The 21372-nt window shown below is 43.2% G+C and overlaps 1 protein-coding gene across 1 annotated transcript in view; it reads left to right on the top strand.

Annotated features, from left to right (window-relative positions):
- The window catches only part of vps13d (vacuolar protein sorting 13 homolog D), a 54495-nt gene that overhangs the window by 22060 nt on the left and 11063 nt on the right, over positions 1–21372 (top strand). The window contains 29 exon segments of the mRNA XM_017709709.2: positions 174–263; positions 432–572; positions 697–822; positions 1224–1298; positions 1828–1933; positions 2037–2189; positions 3266–3401; positions 3657–3704; positions 3796–3946; positions 4057–4273; positions 4688–4935; positions 5019–5210; positions 5328–5454; positions 5582–5724; positions 5815–5945; positions 6250–6425; positions 6580–6703; positions 6858–7093; positions 7709–7811; positions 7908–8065; positions 8761–8869; positions 8961–9131; positions 9266–9370; positions 9573–9722; positions 9826–9975; positions 10125–10218; positions 10629–10777; positions 11338–11472; positions 11657–11824. Of these exon segments, the coding sequence (XP_017565198.2) occupies positions 174–263; positions 432–572; positions 697–822; positions 1224–1298; positions 1828–1933; positions 2037–2189; positions 3266–3401; positions 3657–3704; positions 3796–3946; positions 4057–4273; positions 4688–4935; positions 5019–5210; positions 5328–5454; positions 5582–5724; positions 5815–5945; positions 6250–6425; positions 6580–6703; positions 6858–7093; positions 7709–7811; positions 7908–8065; positions 8761–8869; positions 8961–9131; positions 9266–9370; positions 9573–9722; positions 9826–9975; positions 10125–10218; positions 10629–10777; positions 11338–11472; positions 11657–11824 (4112 nt within the window).

Consider the following 21372-nt stretch of genomic DNA (forward strand, 5'->3'; position numbering starts at 1 on the left):
AATAAAAGTAATAATATTATGCAACGATGGTGCAACGCATATGTAGCCACATCTGTTTTAACATCTGTTGTTATTTTATGCTTTGTCAGCTTGAGCAATGATCATAAAAGTATCTAGAGAGAACATTTAGGATGCTTTTTGAAAGGTGTTTTTGCTCCTGTGCATCATCAAAGGCTTGTCAGTACTGCAGAGGATTGGATCTACCCAAGAAGGAAATGCGAGCTTCACTCTGTCTGGAGATTACTACAACAGAGAGCTCTCAGGTGAGCTGGAGTCGATTCAAAGGCTTTACGCTAAGCTATGGAGTTTTCAGCTTTCCTGAGTCATCTCCAAAGCACTCTTTTTCTTTTTTGGGGCAGAATATGTAGTTTAAAGACAAAAGTGAACATCTGGAGAGTAAACATTCAAGACATCTCTATGTATGTCTGCAGGCTGGGAGCCGTTTATCGAGCCCTGGCCATGTGTCCTGAACTGGCAGCAGCAGGCGGCAGGCCGTCTCCATCCTCCTCGCCTGAAGATGGGAGTGCGAGCCAAGCAGAGGCTGGATGTGAACATCACCTCTGTCTTACTGGGTGGGTAGTCTGGGTCGAGCCCCCTCGCTCACCTGCCCCATTTTCTCTAACTGTTTGCCTCCATATTTACGAGTGGTGTGATGTTTTTCTCACCTGGCTGTCGGCCTGTCGTTCTGACACACAGAGCAGTACAGCACCACCAAGACTTCGTGGTTAGCAGATTACTGTAAGGAAGACGAGCAGTCGCCACAGTCCTCCGCCTCCCTGTCTTGGATGGGCTCCTCTGTGGATCCCCCCTCCTTTGGTCAGAGTGAGTAGCAGACATGCGGTCAATCTTGACTTCCCGCCACGACTGGAAAAAGATTCTGTGTACTTTGTCACATGGGGGGAAAAACATTGCTCTCTACATTCTACCTTATGGGAATATTATGAATAAAATGTTTTTAAGTGCTTTAGTTAAAAAACTAATTTCTTTTATGAAGTTTGGTGCATATCAGTAACATGCAGAACAGATGCCTTTCAGTCACTTAAAAGCATTATATGGCATGACTAAGACAATATTAAAGAAATCTCGTCAAATACAGTAGTTCTGGAATAAAACCTGTGAATCACAGCCTTTGCTTTTCTAAGTCCACTCCTATCCTACATCTTCCGTGCATGTCTTTCTATCTCTCTTTCTCCTCTGTCCTAACCTTCTTTCTCTGCTGTCAGGTGTGCCTCTTGCCCACCTTAGAACTAGGAGCACTGCCAGCTTGACTTGCCTTGAGCAGCAGATTCATGCCCGAGGTACTGTTCATAGACTGAGCAGTGGAATTTTAAACAAGCCCAGTGTCTGGTGTTGTAGATTTTAGCATGGCTTCACTTCTACTTTCAGCCCCCAGTCATTCCTTTTGATCTTTCTCTTTGTTTTAACCCTCTGGAGTTATTATCCCAATCGCATGTTCATTTTTGGTTTTGTTTACCTGCACAGTCACTTCATGGATTCCATCTGGAGAATTGAAGATCATAAAGTTATATAGATATGGCTTTGAAATTCCAGTTTGTCGCTGTTGCTTTGTCTGTGTGTATTGAAATGACATGAAAACATGCAAACCGTAGATGCATATGTTACATTCAAGTTGTGAATGTACATGATCCAGTCTTGATTTATAAAAGAGACCCAAACGATCCATATGTGCATTCACTTTCAGTGTTTGTGGAAAGTTTCTGTTTTGTGTGTAATTTAAAAAGCTCCAGTGTTAATACTGGTAGTCAGTACTCTCTTATTGACTAAATGTAAGGTTTACCAACGGTGCTTTTCCTTGTGCGATTTCAGCGGATGTGAAGCTGTCTAAAAGGAGGCAGCCTTTTGTTCCCTATGCCTTACGTAACCATACTGGATGTACTATGTGGTTTGCCACCCTCACCACCACACCAACCAGGTCAGAAAGTGTAGCGTCAAATGTTAGAAATTTTAGTTTAAATGAAAACTTATGGACATGGTTGCATCTATGGAAATTTACCCGGATCCTCTTATGTCCACAGGGTGGCACTGTCTCACAGTGGTAGTGCTGACTCTATATCAGACGTGCGTGGGCCCGGGACAGATGACACACACAACATCAGTCAGTGGAGAGAGGTGCTGCCAGGAGAAGAGATTCCATTTGAGTTTGAGGCCCGTGAGAAACTTAGACACAGGTGTGTGAACTCTTCTGTATTGAAATTGAGTTTTTCCACATGCCTCACATGTAGCCAATTAGTTGAGACATCAGCCCAGTCAGAATTACGCTTCTTTAGTTTTGAACTGGAGTGGAGCAGCTAACGTTGCAAACAAACACTAAAACTCAGTACTTTGCAAATAATTTGTATAAAAATACATCACCCAAACTTATTTCAGCCAGCTCAAACTATATATAGATCTTCATTAAGGACACACAGACTTGTTAATGTGGTTCAGGACACACTATGACTTACTGTGGCCTATAAAAATAAATAAAACGACAGGCTGCCACTTTAGACAACAGGAAAAGTAGTGCTAATCTGCAATTATTATTTGTGACTTTAGCCTCATATATACAGAGTAATCTGATCCAAGATGCTTTGTGAATACAAGCTCTGGATTGGTATGAAATGGGTGCCCAAAGCAGTGAAGTTTTGTTCATTTTAATAGTTCACGCTTTTTAAACCACATTTATGTTAATAAATAATGAAGACCTGGATATGCGATTTGAGTTGAGCTTTAAATATGTGTTTTTGCTGAAACAGTTTTTGGGTGACTATTGACTACTAGTGTTTGTTAGAAATATTAGCCTCTTAGTTCCAGTTCTGAACTAAAAAAACAGAATTTGGACTTCAGTCATGTATTAGATAATCAACTACATTACTTTTTTTTTTTCTTCCCCATTTATCGCAAGTCCAGTTTAGTACTATACACACTTTCAAGTATTCACTTATGCAAGACTACAAATGTATTAAAGGATTGTATAGATTTAGGGAAATCAATGTAGAAGCTGTTTATCACTTTTAGTGTATCAAGTGTGAAATTGCAGGAAAAGTTTGAGCACAAATGGTTTAATATACTGTATATTTGGGGAGATGTAGATAAGGTTCTGGAGTGTAATAGTGCAGAATTGAGTTTTTTGAATGTAGCCTAATGTCTCTGTTTGTCCTTGCGTTTAAGTCCTTTTTTATGTTCTGTTAAACACATGGAAGTTGCTTTTATAATAGCCCATCTGGTCTCGCTTGGTCTTGATTATTTGTTGTCCTGTCCTCAGACACACCCATGAGCTGAAGCTGCACCAGCTGCTGGTGCGTGTTGGAGGCTGGGAGCAGGTAAAGCCTGTGTCAGTGGATAAGGTCGGAGTGTTCTTCCGTTACGCTGCTCCTGATCGCAATAACCCCTCAAACACAGTGAGTTTTTGGCCCTATTAAAATACAAGTGCTCATATCACAGTATTAATCAGACTAATCTGATTAATGTTGCAATGATTCACTGAAATGCTCTGTACTTGATGATTCACCTCTTATTATTGAGGTCCTTGAACTCTGTCAAGGGTTTCATTTTTAATCTTTTCTTTGATGTATTTATTGTGCTCTAATCCAATTCACTGACAATAGTTAATTGTGCTGTAATACTAACATTTTAAGCATTTTCTTTGATTTTAGGTTGGCAGCCCAATCAGCAGAACCAACATCATACATCCCCATGTATATGTGCGTATATTCTTTGATATTCTCTGTTAATTGATCATTAAGTTTGTTAGAAGTTGAGGTCTTGATTTGCAGAATATAAACTTTTGTGCAGTTCTCAGCCTTGCCCCCTGTAAGAGTGGTCTTCTCCATCACTATGGAGGGTAGTGCACGCAAGGTCATCACAGTGCAGTCCGCTCTGATGGTGAAAAATCGTTTAGAAGTCCCCATGGAGGTACGACTGGACAGCCCTTCAGCTCCAGACAGTGAGTGTCTTAATACAGTTTTCCTGCGTCTGGCCTGTGTAACTTTGATCGCTTACATGCTTACAGCAAGTAGCCCTTTTAATAGCTTGTTGACTTATTGTCCTTAACAGAACCAGTTGTGCTTCCACCTATTCTGCCTGGGGAAGCCCTGGCTATCCCTCTCCACTTGACCTCATGGAGGCTTCAGGCTCGGCCCAAAGGTCTGGGGCTGTTTTTCTGCAAGATGCCAATACACTGGACAAGCGTGGAGCGCCCTGGAGAGATCAGCAGCAGCAAGAGGGAGTGCCAGTCAGCTGACTTTGATGACCAGCTCAAACGCAGCTTCAGGTAGATGCAGGGAGAAGTTTGGAGAGGTTTCATCAGTATATTTTTTTAGATGTGAAGCACCTCATGGATGTTGTGTAAATCACTGACTCATTCATTCATTCATTCATTCATTCATTCATTCATTCTGAACTGGATTTGGAGAATTCACAGTGGACTGCTAGACGAGTGAGAACACACTTTCAAAATTGCAATAAATATCTTGTTACATTGCTAGAATGAATTTAGCTTAGGACTTTCTCACATTATTTAACCACAACTTATGTAAGTCACCTGGGTAGTGGTAATGTCCACTGGCAAAAAAAAAAAAATTAAGCAAACAAAAAAAAAAAATACTAATGCAGTATTTCATGCTGGTGCTTAACATCACTTTTTGTCCTTGTTTCTGAGTTATCAATGTTTTTATCCCTTGGCTAGATTTTGTGTTGTTATCAAGAAAGAGAGCTACCCAGACCAGCAGCCTGCCAAAACAGTCTCTGGTGGTGCCAAGCAAATCTACCGGCAGCCAGGACACACCATCTACCTACTGCCCACCTTGGTGCTGGCTAACCTGCTGCCCTGTGACCTCAACTATTACATTAAAGGGACTTCAATCAAAGGAACCATGAAACCGGGCAAAGAGGCAGTGCTCCATGGTGCTGACACCTCACAGAATATAGAATTAGGTAAGCTGGAGACTAGCTTTTAAAAAAAAAAATATATATATATATACATGAAATATTGGGCTCAGATACATGACCTTTCTCAGGTATTCTTATGGAGAACTTCCCAGTGTGTAAAGAGCTGTTGATTCCTCCTGGGACTCAAAACTACGTGGTGCGCATGCGTCTGTATGACACAAACAAACGGCTCCTGTGTCTCACGATCCGCATCATTCTCCGAGCACAGGGGGCGCTCAAGATCCTCATCTCTGCTCCTTATTGGCTTCTAAACAAGACTGGTATACTGCTACCTCCTTTATCTACATACAATACAATTGTGTGATGACGCAAAGAGTGAAATGCTTTTATCCGCATGCAATTGTTTTTTTTTGTTTTTTTTGCGTTATGCCCTGCAGGGCTGCCTCTGATCTTCCGCCAGGACAACGGGAAAGCAGATGCTGCTGGGCAGTTTGAGGAGCATGAATTAGCCAGGAGTCTGAGCCCACTCCTCTTCTGCTACACAGACAAAGAGCAGCCTACCATGTAAGTGAAAGAAATGCAGTCAGGATGCTTTTCTCTCTTGGTTAGTCTTTCTTTTATTTATCAGTTGATTCTGCTGTTACAGATTTGCTCACTTTCTAGGATTTACTTTTCTCTGTGTACCTCATAGGTGCACTATGCGTGTTGGTAAAGGGATCCACCCAGATGGTGTTCCAGGCTGGTGTCAGGGTTTCTCTTTGGATGGAGGGAGTGGAGTGCGAGCAGTCAAAGTAATCCAGCCCGGGAACAGACCAGGACTCATTTATAATATTGGTTAGTCTTCTTTTCTGTGTAATACTACGTTCTCAATCTTACTTTTTGAGCGTTGTAAGTTTTAACAGACTTTATTTTAATTTATTTAAGGAATCAACGTCAGAAAGGGCAAGGGACGCTACCAGGACACCCACATTGTGACCTTTGCACCTCGCTATCTGCTTGACAATCAGTCTACACACAAACTGGCCTTCTCACAAAGAGAGTTTGCTAAGGGAAAGGTAAGAAGTGAATAAATATATGTATTTAAAACATGCATTATCTTATTGCCAGTAGTTTTTACACTTATCTTAGTTTTCTTAGTGCTTTAATGGCAAATAATTATTGTAACTTAATAGTTCTGCGACACTATCCGGACTAAGCAGTTAACGATGATGATGATGATGATGAACTTGGTAGTTTTTACAATTTTTCTTAGTTCCTTGAATAAAAGACAATTTTTTTTGGGGGGGGGGGGTGAATAAATATTGTAACTTAGTAATTTTGGAAATATTGTAATATTGCAAAACCATGTGCTCACTGTAGGGCACAGCAAATCCGGATGGCTATATCTCCACCCTGCCAGGCTCCAGTGTGGTGTTCCACTGGCCAAGGAACGACTATGATCAACTGCTTTGTGTCCGACTTATGGATGTACCTAACTGCACCTGGTCTGGAGGGTTTGAAGTCAACAAACCAAAGTCTTTCCACGTCAATATGAGGTGCTCTGCAGCAATAATGTCTTGACTGCAATGACCTAAATGTCAGTTCTTTATCTGAATAAATATCTTAGTTAATTGCAGTAGAAAGCAGTAGAATATATGAAGTATGGGAGAAATGGTAGACTAAGCTTTCCTTCTATGGCGTCTTCCTTAGGGACACTTTGGGAAACTGTTTCTTTCTCCGAGCTGAGATCACCCTGAAAGGTGCGACGTATCAAATCTCATTTAGTGACACTGACCAGTTACCCCCACCCTTCCGCATAGAGAACATCTCAGAGGTGAGACAAAGGCTTTACACATACTCTCATATATTATGACTTTTAATTGTTGTTCCTATGTATTTATTTTTGCTTCTTCTTCCTGTTGTATCCAGCTTAATATAATGAATGTGTGCCTGGTTACTGGTAACATGAGATTTTGACTGTACCTCAGGTGCCTATTCAGTTCTGGCAGCATGGAGTTCCAGACATGAGATTGCATACGGAGGTGAAGGCTGGGGCAGTGTTGGACTATGCATGTGATGAGCCCACTCTTCCCCCTTACCTCACTCTGACTGTAAAAGGAGCTGGCTCTTCTGAGGTCTCTGCTGACATGAACTTCTTTAGAGAGTACAACAAGCTCTACTATGAAAACTTCATCTACATCGCTGCCACTTTCACCTTCTCTCAGTGAGTTCTTTATCAGAAACATCAAACTTGGTTCATACGCTGTGTAATCATGTAATCAGAGGTGGCTGATATGTCAAAAGTAGAAGATCATGATACTTACAGACCTTACATACATATCACAGACATTTTATGAAATATGATATGTATCTTTTGCTTGTTGTTGTTGTTTTTTTTTTTTTTTTTTGATTTGATGAGAATGAGTGAAACCAGTTGTGAGAGAACCAGTTGTGCTACAATTAAAAAAATACAAAAAGTATAAATACGCCCAATACAGAAATTTGTGGTCAAGGTTTCACATACCGTACTTATATCCTATTTCACGTACCTATTTCACGTACCGACTATATCCTATTATCAGGAAATGGCTAATTATACTCTGTTTGTAGTGAAACGTACTGTTCTTTAGGTACTGAAGATGTTCTAATATGCTCAGAAAAGCATATTGTGATGCAGTGTGATTTAATCACATATCATGACAATAATAAATAAAGATTATTCCATTTATGGGTGGGCACTATAACAATGTTTGCATGTGGCAGCTAGTGACACTAGTCTTTGAGATGTTTTATATATGCCTTTATGTTATCCATTATTGAGGATTTTCTGTGACTTCAGGGATGTAGGTAAAAGACCAGGTGTAATGAAGCGTATGGCCAGCAGTGCTGAACTGGTGCTGGATGTTGAACCAAAGACACAGAGAGTGATACTGAAGAAAAAGGTGCTGCGTTGTCTCTTTAGATACATTTCTTTCTCTTTTCATTTTTTAAGCAGACTTAAGTCTTAACAGTCTTGATTTTGTCCTTTTATTCTTTAGGAGCCAGGTAAGCGCTCTCAACTGTGGAGAATGACAGGGAAAGGAATGCTTTGTCATGAGGGTTCCTCTCCTCCTCAGAGTAAACCAGCCCAGCCCCGACCTCCAGACTCTTCACTGGTGCTGGACATTGCTGGGCTGGCAGCAGTCACAGATAACAGGTCAGCACTGCTTTAAAGTGTGAATGTTACAGGAGGCATGTATTCATGTTGAATGCATTTGTTGAAAGGAACAGTGTCAGACAACCAAAAAACTTAGTTACATAAGTTGCAGACCTGGGATAAGCAGTCTAGACGATGAATAAAAGAATGATTTGAAGTTGCAGACCTATTTTCAATGAATCATGTGAATAGTACAAAATATTGAACTCAAGCATGCCTGGTTAAAGGGTGTTGTTTTTAGATACTCCTATCATGTTTCATCTTTTAGCCTGGGGCTTAGGGCTTTGCCAGTTTGTCACACCCACACAGCCCTTGCAAATCTGAAGAGTTGTGTAACGAGCCTTTGATCTTTTTTTTTTGACAGCCAGACATCAATTAATAGCTGAATTCAGGCATTTGTTCAAGAATTTATATGTATTAATCATGTGGCTATTAAGAAATCAGACTTTCATGCCTCAATCATGTTATAATCCTCTTTACTCTTTATTCAACCCTTTATTTTCTCTCTTTCACTCTCTCTCTCTTTCACTCTCTCTCTCTTTCACTCTCTCTCTCTCTCTCTCTCTCTCTCTCTCTCTCTCTCTCTCACACACTCTCTCTCTCTCTCTCTCTCTCTCTCTCTCTCTCTCTCTCTCTCTCTCTCTCTCTCTCTCTCTCTCACACTCTCACTCTCTCTCTCACTCTCTCATATGCAGTTATGAGCCACTGATGTTGAGACGGCCAGACTCTCGCCGCAGTACGACCCAGACATGGCACTTTAGCTCTGGCATGCTGACCTGCGGTTTACCCAGACTGGTGGTGCAGGTCTGTCTCATTTGCTTGGTTTGACTGTGTCTCGTCTGCGTTCTCATTTTCATGTCATTATTGTAAATTGATGTTATAACTCTTGCCACAGGTGAAGGGGGAAGTCTCAGGGTTGTTTGATGGTGCGGAGGTAGTACTGGGGCCTACCCAGGGACTGCTTGATATGCCCCCAGAACAGCAGTTCATGTACCAGAAGATGAGGCCAGGCTCTGGGGTGCTGTCTGTACAGGTTCTGCCTGATGGACCCACTCGTGTACTGCAGGTAAAATTAGTCAGTAGCTCAGAATAATGGTGACTATATCTGTCTGGATTTGCAAGCCATATAAAACCCTTGGACACAGTTGGATGCCATGTTGTTAGATTGCATTTTGCAGTTGGCTTTTGTTTTCTTTCCAGATTAGTGATTTTAATCAGCGGCGAATGAACAGAGCATCTCCCAGCACAGAGGAGGATCCGAGCAAGGAGAACATTCATAAGAGAGCTGCTGAAGAGGAGCTTGAGGTTAATTGTGTGCATATAAACTAATCATTTTAATTTACCAGTTCAGTTGTTTACAGATTAGATGATTTTTGAAAAGCATGAATGAAAATGCAGTTCATTTGAATTAACAAACCATGATGGTAAAATAATTGCACAGGTTGAAAACACACTCGCACGCCACACATTTCACAACAGGAAGCCTCAGTCTGTTTTCTGTGTGTAGGTGTTGGTGAACCTGGAGGAGGGTGTGGGTCTTTCTCTAGTGAACAAAGTGCCTGAGGAGCTGGTGTTCACCACACTGTCTGGCATCAGTGTGCACTTTACCCGCACTGCCGCCAGCCAGATGTTAGAGCTCAGCGTGCAAAACATTCAGGTGACTGCTGCAGAAATAGCCAATGTTGTCTTTTCCAATGTGTTCTGTCCCCAGAGGCAACACGTTATAAGCCATGCATCTATCCACTCTCACTTTCCCTCAGGTGGATAATCAACTCCTGGGCACCACTCAACCTGTTATGCTGTGTGTGACTCCAGGCTCACTCGAGAGCAGTGTGGTGGACTCTGGACCTGCCTTGCAAGTTAATGCTGTCAAAGTACCCAGCAGTCTAATGCTTACAGAGCTCTTTAAAGTAAGACATGACACCTGTGTTTAGTGCTTTTGCTCAGATTTTGCCTCTATTTTAATAGAGATTTTCATATTACAAAACATTGGTTTGTTGAAATATTTCAAATGGGTTGCTTGGGATAATTACATTTTTTTTTCTTCTCCATTTACTAGCACCTAATGGTCACTGCTCGGCGGTTTACGGTCATCATTGAAGAGAAACTCTTGCTCAAGCTGCTGGCATTCTTTGGCTATGGACAAACAGAAGGTTGTATATAAAGTAGTATACCATATAGTTGTATGCAAAGTTTGAACACCCCCTGTTAAATTATGTGTTTTTTCATTCTAAGTAAAAATAAGTACATAACACATTCTCTACAGGGAGCAAACTTAAGTTCTTTTGCTTTAACGTATTGGGAAAAAATAAAATGTGTATACAAAGTGTGCCACAACCTTTGCACATGCTAATGTGTTTAATTCAGCAAATAAATAGTAATTGTACATTAAAATGTGCAGATGTTTGTTCTCTATAGCGGATGTGAATTTACTTTCACTTCAACAAAACGTGGAATTTGACCAGGGCTGCCCAAACTTTTGCAGAAGACTGTGTAGGTAATATTCATAGATAAGAAACTTTCTATCATTAAAGTAGTGTATGACTGTGGAATGATGTTTCAGAGGTTGAAAAGTTGGATGAGAACCTGTATGAGAAGCCAACTGAGGACACAGGACCTCCAAAACGCTACTACTTTGAGAACCTGAAGATCAGCCTCCCTCAAGTCAAACTAAGTGTCTTCACCTCACACAAGTTGCCTCCAGACCTCATGGTAATGCAAGCACATCAGCAATTTTTATACAGTCCATACTGCCAATTCTTCAAGATGTTTAGCTGGTGATGTGTACGTTCACTCCTGTATCTAACATAAGAGGGTACAGTTGGCCCTCTCTTCACCATTATGTTTTGCTGTCAGTTTGCATTTTAGTACTTGTGCTGTATTTGAGTGCTGCTGTTACAGGTTTACTGTAGCATATTATCCAGATGGTATAGCATAATTAGGTATAAGTGATTATACAGTCAGTAGCACTTTATTTGATTTAATGTTAAATGGACACTTGATATTTCACTTAAATCTGTAAAATGTCACTTTGGCATGTCAGAGAACAAATAATGCTACTTATATTGCAAATTTGACTGATTTTAAATTACTGGAAATGTGCTAAATTGTTTTGTGTGTTCACTTAGTTCACACTGTGTAAGCTTTGGCCATCAGCCAGTTTGGCCGAAGAGCAATCAGAGTCTGCCATACAAATGTTTTTAGCTGAGTTTTGCATTTTTGTGTTATGATGAGAGTGCAGTTTAATTCCTTGTTCTTTGTGTTCTGCCCAGGCTCTAAAGGGAACCTTGGGAATACCACTCATTAAGTTTGAGGATGCAGTCATCAACATGTATCCCTTCACTAGAGTTCACCCTTATGAGACCCAAGAGATTATCTTCAATGATATACTGAAGCACTTCAGAGAGGTAAGAGTGCTCTAGCACCTTCAGAGTGTTTCTGATCTTACACACACTTTTATTCTTGATGATTTGGTACAGGTTCACTGTGCTTGACTGGAAGCTATTTTGAAGGCTATTTCACAGAAATTTTTAATGTTTAACTGCTGTAATAAGCATCTTTAACCCCACTAGTTTGGTTTTTTTTTTCCAGGAGCTGCTCAGTCAGGCTGCTCAGATCTTAGGATCAGTAGACTTCCTGGGCAATCCCATTGGCCTGCTGAATGATGTTACAGAGGGCGTATCAGAGCTCATCAAGTACGGCAATGTGGGAGGTCTGATCCGCAACGTAACACATGGGGTCTCCAACTCGGCAGCTAAGGTAGTACATTCAATTTCCTACTCTTAATTCCTGAATGTCAGATGACTGTCTCAATGTTCTAATACCCTTATTGCTTCAGGCCTGAAAGCTGGTACAGCTTCAGCCATTACCACCAAATCTGTAGTACATATATGTTGCCCATTTTGCAAGTGCAACAGAAAAAATGCTAAATTATTATACAAAGTCATATAACTCATACTGGCTTGTTAGACATGGTGGCATGGAACAAAAAACAAAACAGAAAAACAAAAATATTTTAAATGTTTTGGTATTGCTTAAAAATGACACTGTTATGCCACTTTGCCTTAAAATAGCAAAAATTCTTTGTTTTATTCTGTTTTTGTAACCATTGTACTACCTTAACAGGACTGCTTTACAACACGTGTAAAAAGCTTTATTCCAGAACAGTTGTTTGTCAGCCTTCTCTTGAGCTCCTGTTCAGAGCTAGGTAGAGACCTCAGGTTGTTTTGTTCTCTGAGTGGCTTTTTAATGCACATTTCTAAGAACGCTGAAATACTTTGCATGAACAGAACAACCCATGCGGTCATTTGATTATTTCCAGGAAAAAGATGGAACAGCACAGAAAGGTCAGGCGCACACGTTGTTCCCCTAGCTGAGCATTCTGACCTGATTCTTTTTTTTTTAATATGCATTAGAGATGGTAATAACATTTGATTTTTATACAGTTCTACCACTTGATTAATTGGTTTGAGGGAAGCACCAAACTGGCATAGCACAAAAATACTAATGATAAATGTATGTATGTACACACACACACACACACACTTCATATATATATATATATATATATATATATATATATATATATATATATATATATATATATATATATATATATATATATATATATAATGTGTGTGTGTGTGTGTGTGTGTGTCTATATATACAGTGGGGCAAAAAAGTATTTAGTCAGCCATTGATTGCGCAAGTTCTCCTACTTAGAAAGATGAGAGAGGTCTGTAATTTTCATCATAGATACACTTCAACTATGAGAGACAATATGAGGAAAAAAAATCCAGGAAATCACATTGTAGGATTTTTAAAGAATTTATTTGTAAATTATGGTGGAAAATAAGTATTTGGTCAATAACAAAAGTTCAATTCAGTACTTTAACATAACCTTTGTTGGCAGTGACAGAGGTCAAACGTTTCCTGCAAGTCTTCACCAGGTTTGCACACACTGTAGCTGGTATTTTGGCCCATTCCTCCTGCAGATCTCCTCTAGAGCAGTGATGTTTTGGGGCTGTCGCTGGGCAACATGGACTTTCAACTCCCTCCACAAATTTTCTATGGGGTTGAGGTCTGGAGACTAGGCTAGGCCACTCCAGGACATTGAAATGCTTTTTACGGAGCCACTCCTTCGTTGCCCGAGCGGTGTGTTTGAGATCATTGTCATGCTGGAAGACCCAGCCATGTTCCATCTTCAATGCTCTCACTGATGGAAGGATGTTTTGGCTTAAAATCTCACGATATAGGGCCCCATTCATTCTTCCCTTAACACGAATCAGTCGTCCTGTCCCCTTTGCAGAAAAACAGCCCCAAAGCATGATGTTTCCACCTCCATGCTTCACAGTAGGTTTGGTGTTCTTGGGATGCAACTCAGCATTCTTCATCCTCCAAAAACGGCGAGTTGAGTTTTTTGCCAAAAAGTTCTATTTGGGTTTCATCTGACCACATGATATTCTCCCAGTCCTCTTCTGGATCATTCATTTGCTCTCTGGCAAACTTCAGATGGGCCTGGACATGTACTGGCTTAAGCAGGGGGACACGCCTGGCACTGCAGGATTTGAGTCACTGTCGGCGTAGTGTGATACTGAGGGTAGCCTTTGTTACTTTGGTCCCAGCTCTCTGAAGGTCATTCATTAGGTCCCTCTGTGTAGTTCTGGGATTTTTGTTCACCGTTCTCATGATGATTTTGACCCCAAGGGATGAGATCTTGCGTGGACCCCAGATTGAGGGAGATTATCAATGGTCTTGTATGTCTTCCATTTTCATACAATTGCTCCCACAGTTGATTTATTCACACCAACCTGCTTGCCTATTGTAGATTCACTCTTCCCAGCCTGGTGCAGGTCTACAATTTTCTTCCTGGTGTCCCTTGACAGCTCTTTGGTCTTGGACACGGTTACGTTTGGAGTCTGACTGTTTGAGGCTGTAGACAGGTGTCTTTTATACAGATAATGAGGTCAAACAGGTGCCATTAATACAGGTAACGAGTGGAAGACAGAAGAGCTTCTTAAAGAAGAAGTTACAGGTCTGTGAGAGCCAGAAATCTTTTCCACCATAATTTACAAATAAATTATTTAAAAATCCTACAATGTGATTTCCTGGATTTTTTTTTCTCATGTTGTCTCTCATAGTTGAAGTGTACCTATGATGAAAATTACAGACATCTCTCATCTTTCTAAGTAGGAGAACTTGCACAATCAGTGGCTGACTAAATACTTTTTTACCCCACCGTATGTATATATGTATATGTGTATATATATGTGTGTGTATATATATATATATATATATATATATATATATATATATATATATATATATATATATATATGTATATGTATGTATGTATGTATGTATGTATGTATGTATGTATACATATATACATATATATCCATCCCATCCATCATCTTCCGCTTCTCCGGGGTTCGGGTCGTGGGGGCAGCATCCTAAGCAATGAGGCCCAGATCTCCCTTTCCCCAGCCACTTCCACTAGCTCCCTGGGGGGGAGTCCGAGGCGATATAGTCACGCCAGCGTGTCTTCCCCGGGGTCTCCTCCCGGGTGCACTTGCCTGTGACACCTCCCAAGGGAGGCGTCCAGGAGGCATCCTAACAAGATGCCCGAACCAGCCCAGCTGGCTCCTCTCGACGTGGAGGAGCAGCGGCTCTACTCAGAGTCCCTCCCGGATGACCGAACTTCTGACCCTATCTCTAAGGGAAAGTCCAGACACCCTGCGGAGGAAACTCATTTCGGCCGCTTGTATTCGCGATCTCGTTCTTTTGGTCATTACCCAAAGCTCATGACCATAGGTGAGGGTGGGAACGTAGATCAACCAGTAAATTGAGAGCCTTGCCTTATGGCTCAGCTCTTTCTTTACCACAACAGACCGGTAAAGAGCCCGCATCACTGCTGACCCAGCACCGATCTGCCTGTCAATCTCCCGCTCCCTTGTACCATCACTCGTGAACAAGACCCCGAGATACTTAAACTCCTCCAATTGAGGCAAGAGCTCATCCCCGACCCAGAGAGGGCTCTCCACCCTTTCCCGCCTGAGAACCATGGCCTCGGATTTGGAGGTACTGATCCTCATCCCATGCTTCACACTCGGCTGCAAACCGATCTAGCGAAAGTTGAAGTTCACGGCCTGATGTCCCCAGTAGGACCACATCATCTGCAAACAGCAGCGATGTGACCTTGAGGTCACCAAACCGGACACCCTCCATCCCCTGACTGCGCATAGAAATTCTATCCATAAAAATTATGAATAGAATCGGTGACAAAGGGCAGCCCTGAGGGAGTCCAACTCTCACTAGGAACGAGTCTGACTTACTGCCGGCCATGCAAACCAAACTCCTGCTTTGTGTGTACAGGGCCTGAATGGCTCGTAGCAAAGAGTACCCCATACTCCTGAAGCACCTCCCAAAGAATACCCCAGGGAACACAGTCAAATGCCTTCTCCAAATCCACAAAGCACATATGGACTGGTTGGGCAAACTGGAGAGGGTGAAGAGTTGGTCCAGTGTTCCACGACCAGGGCGGAACCTGCACTGCTCCTCCTGAATCCGAGGTTCGACTATAAGCTGGACTCTCTTCTCCAGTACCCCTGCATAGACCTTACCAGGGAGGCTGAGGAGTGTGATTCCCCTGTAGTTAGAACACACCCTCCAGTCCCCCTTTTTAAAAAGAGGCGCCACCACCCCAGTCTGCCAATCCAGTGGCACTGCCCCCGATGTCCATGTAATGTTGAAAAGGCGTGTCAGCCAAGACAGCCCCACAACATCCAGAGCCTTGAGGAACTCGGGACGGATCTCATCCACCCCTGGAGCCCTGCCGCCAAGGAGCTTTATAACTACCTTAGCAACTTCGGCCTCAGTAATGGACAAGCCTATTCCCGTGTCCCCAGACTCTGCCTCCTCACTGGAGAACGTGTTGGTGGGATTGAGAAGGTCCTCAAAGTATTCCTTCCACCGCCCAATGACGTCTTCAGTCGAAGTCAGCAGCACACCATCTCCACTATATACAGTGCTAGTGGCACACTGCTTTCCCCTTCTGAGTCGCCTGACGGTTTGCAAGAATCTTTTCGGAGCCGACTTAAAGTCTCTTTCCAAGGCCTCACCAAACTCTTCCCACACCCGGGTTTTTGCCTTGGCAACGACTGAAGCCGCAGATCGTTTGGCCTGTCGATACCTGCCAGCTGCCTCTGGTGTCCTACAGGCCAACCATGCCTGGTAGGACTCCTTCTTCAACTTGACGGCATCTCTCACCTGGGGTGTCCACCTCCGGGTTTGAGGATTACTGCCCCGACAGGCACCAACTACCTTGCAACCACAGCTACAGTGAGCCACTTCAACAATGGAGGAGCGGAACATGGCCCATTCTGAGTCAATGTCCCTCACCTCCCCCGATATCTGGTCAAAGTTCTGATGGAGGTGTGAGTTGAAGATCAATCTGACAGGTTCTTCTGCCAGATGTTCCCAGCAAACCCTCACTATAGGTTTGGGTTTGCCTGGTCTGACCCCCACCACCTGATCCAACTCACCACCAGGTGGTGATCAGTTGACAGCACAGCTCCTCTCTTTACCCGAGAGTCCAAAACACATGGCCGCAAGTCCAATGACACGACTACAAAGTCAATCATTGAACTGCGGCCTAGGGCGTCCTGGTGCCATGTGCACTTATGGACATCCTTGTGTTCAAACATGGTGTTCGTTATGGACAAACTGTGGTTTGCACAGAAGTCCAAAAGCTGAACACCACTCGGGTTCAGATCAGAGAGGCCATTCCTCCCAATCACACCCCTCCAGGTCTCACTGTCGTTGCCCACGTGAGCGTTCCCCTTCCCAAGGACTCTAGGAAGGCTGGGTACTCTGAACTGCTGTTCGGTGCATAAGCACAGACAACAGTCAGAACCCGTTCCCCAACCCGAAGGCGTAGGGAAGCTACCCTCTCGTCCACCGGAGAAAAGCCCAACATACAGGCGCCGAGTCAAGGGGCTATGAGAGAGCCCACACCTGCCCGCCGCCTCTCACCATGGGCAACTCCAGAAAAGAATAAAGTCCAGCCCTTCAAAAGGAGATTGGACCCAGATCCCAAGCTGTGTGTTGAGGTGAGCCCAACTATATCTAGCCGGTATCTCTCAACCTCGCGCACCAACTCAGGCTCCTTCCCCGTCAGTGAGGTAACATTCCAAGTTCCAAAAGCCAGTTTCAGCAACCGAGGATCAGAACGCCAAAGGCCCATGCCTTCGGACACTGCCCGATCCACAATGCGCCGAACCCCTACTGCCCCTCCCATCGGATCGGTGGTGGGATATACATACATACATACATACATACATTGTGTGTGTGTGTGTGTGTGTGTGTGTGTGTGTGTGTGTGTATACACTGCTCAAAAAAATAAAGGGAACACTTAAACAACACAATATAACTCCAATTAAATCAAACTTCTGTGAAATAAAACTGTCCACTTCGGAAGTAGCACTGATTGTCAATCATTTTCACATGCTGTTGTGCAAATGGAATAGACAACAAGTGGAAATTATTGGCAATTAGCAAGACACACTCAATAAAGGAGTGGTTCTGCAGGTGGGGACCACAGACCACTTCTCAGTACCTATGCTTTCTGGCTGATGTTTTGGTCACTTTTGAATGTTGGTGGTGCTTTCACACTCATGGTAACATGAGACGGACTCAACAACCCACACAAGAGGCTCAGGAAGTGCAGCTCATCCAGGATGGCACATCAATGCGAGCTGTAGCAAGAAGGTTTGCTGTGTCCATCAGCGTAGTGTCCAGAGGCTGGAGGCGCTACCAGGAGACAGGCCAGTACACCAGGAGATGTGGAGGAGGCCGTAGGAGGGCAACAACCCAGCAGCAGGACCGCTACCTCCGCCTTTGTGCAAGGAGGAACAGGAGGAGCACTGCCAGAGCCCTGCAAAATGACTTCCAGCAGGCCACAAATGTGCATGTGTCTGCACAAACGGTTAGAAACCGACTCCATGAGGATGGTATGAGGGCCCGACGTCCACAGATGGGGGTTGTGCTCACAGCCCAACACCGTGCAGGACACTTGGCATTTGCCAGAGAACACCAGGATTGGCAAAATCGCCACTGGCGCCCTGTGCTCTTCACAGATGAAAGCAGGTTCACACTGAGCACATGTGACAGACGTGACAGAGTCTGGAGACGCCGTGGAGAGCGATCTGCTGACTGTAACATCCTTCAGCATGACCGGTTTGGCAGTGGGTCAGTAATGGTGCGGGGCGGCATTTCTTTGGAGGGCCGCACAGCCCTCCATGTGCTCGCCAGAGGTAGCCTGACTGCCATTAGGTACCGAGATGAGATCCTCAGAGCCCTTGTGAGACCATATGCTGGTGCGGTTGGCCCTGGGTTCCTCCTAATGCAGGACAATGCTAGACCTCATGTGGCTGGAGTGTGTCAGCAGTTCCTGCAAGATGAAGGCATTGAAGCTATGGACTGGCCCGCCCGTTCCCCAGACCTGAATCCGATTGAGCACATCTGGGACATCATGTCTCACTCCATCCACCAACGCCACGTTGCACCACAGACTGACCAGGAGTTGGCGAATGCTTTAGTCCAGGTCTGGGAGGAGATCCCTCAGGAGACTATCCGCCACCTCATCAGGAGCATGCCCAGGCGTAGTAGGGAGGTCATATAGGCACGTGGAGGCCACACACAATACTGAGCCTCATTTTGACTTGTTTTAAGGACATCACATCAAAGTTGGATCAGTCTGTAGTGCGTTTTTCCACTTTAATTTTGTGTGTGACTCCAAATCCAGGCCTCCATTGGTTAATACATTTGATTTCCATTGATGATTTTTGTGTGATTTTGTTGTCAGCACATTCAACTTTGTACAGAACAAAGTATTCAATGAGAATATTTCATTCATTCACATCTAGGATGTGTTATTTGAGTGTTCCCTTTATTTTTTTGAGCAGTGTGTCTGTGTGTGTGTGTGTGTGTGTGTGTGTGTGTGTGTGTGTGTGTGTGTGCGTGCGTGTATATATATATGTGTGTAGGATGACATCCAAACTAGCGATTTGAGCTGAGGATTTAAAAGACTAAATACATTTAGTTAAAGATAAGTACTTGTAGTGGAACATAATGTCAGTTTAAAGATGTTACATGTTGTGTGCATTCAGCAAGTTCGTTCAGCATGCTTAAAATAGCCTGTTATGGAAGCATTTCTGCATCCATGCACACAGCTTTTTGCCTTTTATATTAACAGTAGTCATTCAGCTTTTTTATGATGCTATTGATACTTCTGAGCTCACTTGGACTTTAGCAGCTGGACTCTTATTAGCTTAGCTCCGACAGGCCTCATTTGCTCGTTGGCCTGACAGGTTTCATTCGCACCCAGTACTGGCGAGTGTGGGAGCAGATGGCCCGTACAGTAGCTTTGTGGCCTGTGTGTGGTCAGACCTGAGTGCTGCCCCAGCCTTCACTTCTAGCCCCTCAGCCAGCTCCCAGCATGCCTGGCTGATGGGGCCACAGAGCCCCTGCCTTTCAGTGGCGGCCAGCTCCCTGTCAGCCAGCCCCTTTGTATGTTTTTCCCCTCTGTCCTCTCCTCCTCATTTACTGCTCTGGCCATGAGAGCATGCTGAGACAACAGGCTCCATCACCAAATCTTGCCCCCAACCCTATTCCAGATTCCTGCTCTAGCTCCTGTGTGCTGATTGCTGCCTTTGACTGCTGACCATAACCACCAAAGCAGAGTAATGATGTTTGGTTCATTTGGCTAATTCAGCTTGTTCATTAATCTGAACATATATTGGGATGGAGTGAAATGAGCCATGAGTTTTCTATTCTTTCTATGTGTGATTGATATGGTTTGGAGAAATGTGGAAAGGAAAAGCAAGCATCTGGACTTGGAGTTCTGACACTGAGTACAAGTGGAGATTGTTTCCTTTCACTCTTAAATCTCACTATTGCCACTGGCAGAATTTCATACAAACAATATTATTCCCCATGCGCACATTTCCCAGAATATCCTGCAAGTCAGATGAAAAACCTGTGCCAAGGCCTTTTGCCAACATTATAATAATTTTGTAACATTTAATAGGACAAGCATTCTATGGAAGGCTATTAGCACTTTTGATTTGGTTATACATCCATTGGTTGTACATTACCTGGAAATAGCGCAGTGGGTTGTTGTGTTTTGCAAATTAAGCCTGAGTCTTGAGTTTTGTCAGCACTTGGAAAAACAGTGGCAAACTGCATTTTTCATTACAAAGAAAGTTCATGTTCCTAAGCCTTCAGAACAGAATTCAAATTGCTGAGTGATTTGAATTCTCTCAATTTTCAGCTTTGTTGGATCTTGTTCTTTGCATAACAAATGAATGCAACAGCATTCAAAAATCTGGAAAAGTTGCATCGTTCATTTAGGGATAACAGAATGCCCATTAGCCACAATGCGCATCTCCACAGAGCATATTTTTACAGTTATGTATTGTGATATTACAACCTTTTTTTTTTTTTTTTTTTTTTTTCTTTTTTTTTTTCTTTTTTTTTAAACAACCCTTGAAGCCTAGAATATAATTGGCTGGATTTTTGCAAGTAAGGAAATTTAGGCTCCTGTAATTAACAGTGGACCTCCAATATTTTTGGTTTAGTTTTAGTTTAGTTCCAGATGTAAATTATATCTGTCAAATGCATAGTATTACTGTAAATGCACACCGGTGTTATCCAGTAATGCTTCTGCCATGAAGTCTTTGAGCACTGCTTTCTTGTGTTGCTGCATCCTTACTGCTGTAAGTATTGTGAACAGTTAATCTGTGACATATCACATTCCACCACTTGCTTTAAGGCATGCTTAATCATAGCTGAAGTGGAGCTTTGTTGTCTCCTGAATAGTTTCTGCATCTTTTCCTCATATAGAGTCCCTCCTCTTTGATTGCTGCACCCTGAACTGCTTTATGACAGTCACGCTATGGTTGTATTCTCCCAACCCCACCACACACAAACATACACAAACGCACTGAGGGGCCCTGCTCTCAGACTGGAGGTTTGACCAGGGTGATGGGGGGGGCCGTAAACTTGAAAGCATTCTCTTTTTCCTCCACCATCCCCCAGACTCCGATCTGGTAAGTGTATTGGTTTAGTTTCACAGCTTAAAAAAAAAAAGGCCAGAGAGGAGGAGGAGGTGGAGGAGAGAATTGGAGCTGGCCTTCAGATGAACTCACCAGGGACTTTGCTTGGAGAGGTCATCCCAAGTTCATGCCTGGCTCCTGCCGGAGCTCTGCAGAATGCGCCTGTGTTTACCCAGTGCTCAGGCTCCAGTA

Source organism: Pygocentrus nattereri, chromosome 9, assembly GCF_015220715.1.
Source record: "Pygocentrus nattereri isolate fPygNat1 chromosome 9, fPygNat1.pri, whole genome shotgun sequence".
Taxonomy (NCBI): domain Eukaryota; kingdom Metazoa; phylum Chordata; class Actinopteri; order Characiformes; family Serrasalmidae; genus Pygocentrus; species Pygocentrus nattereri.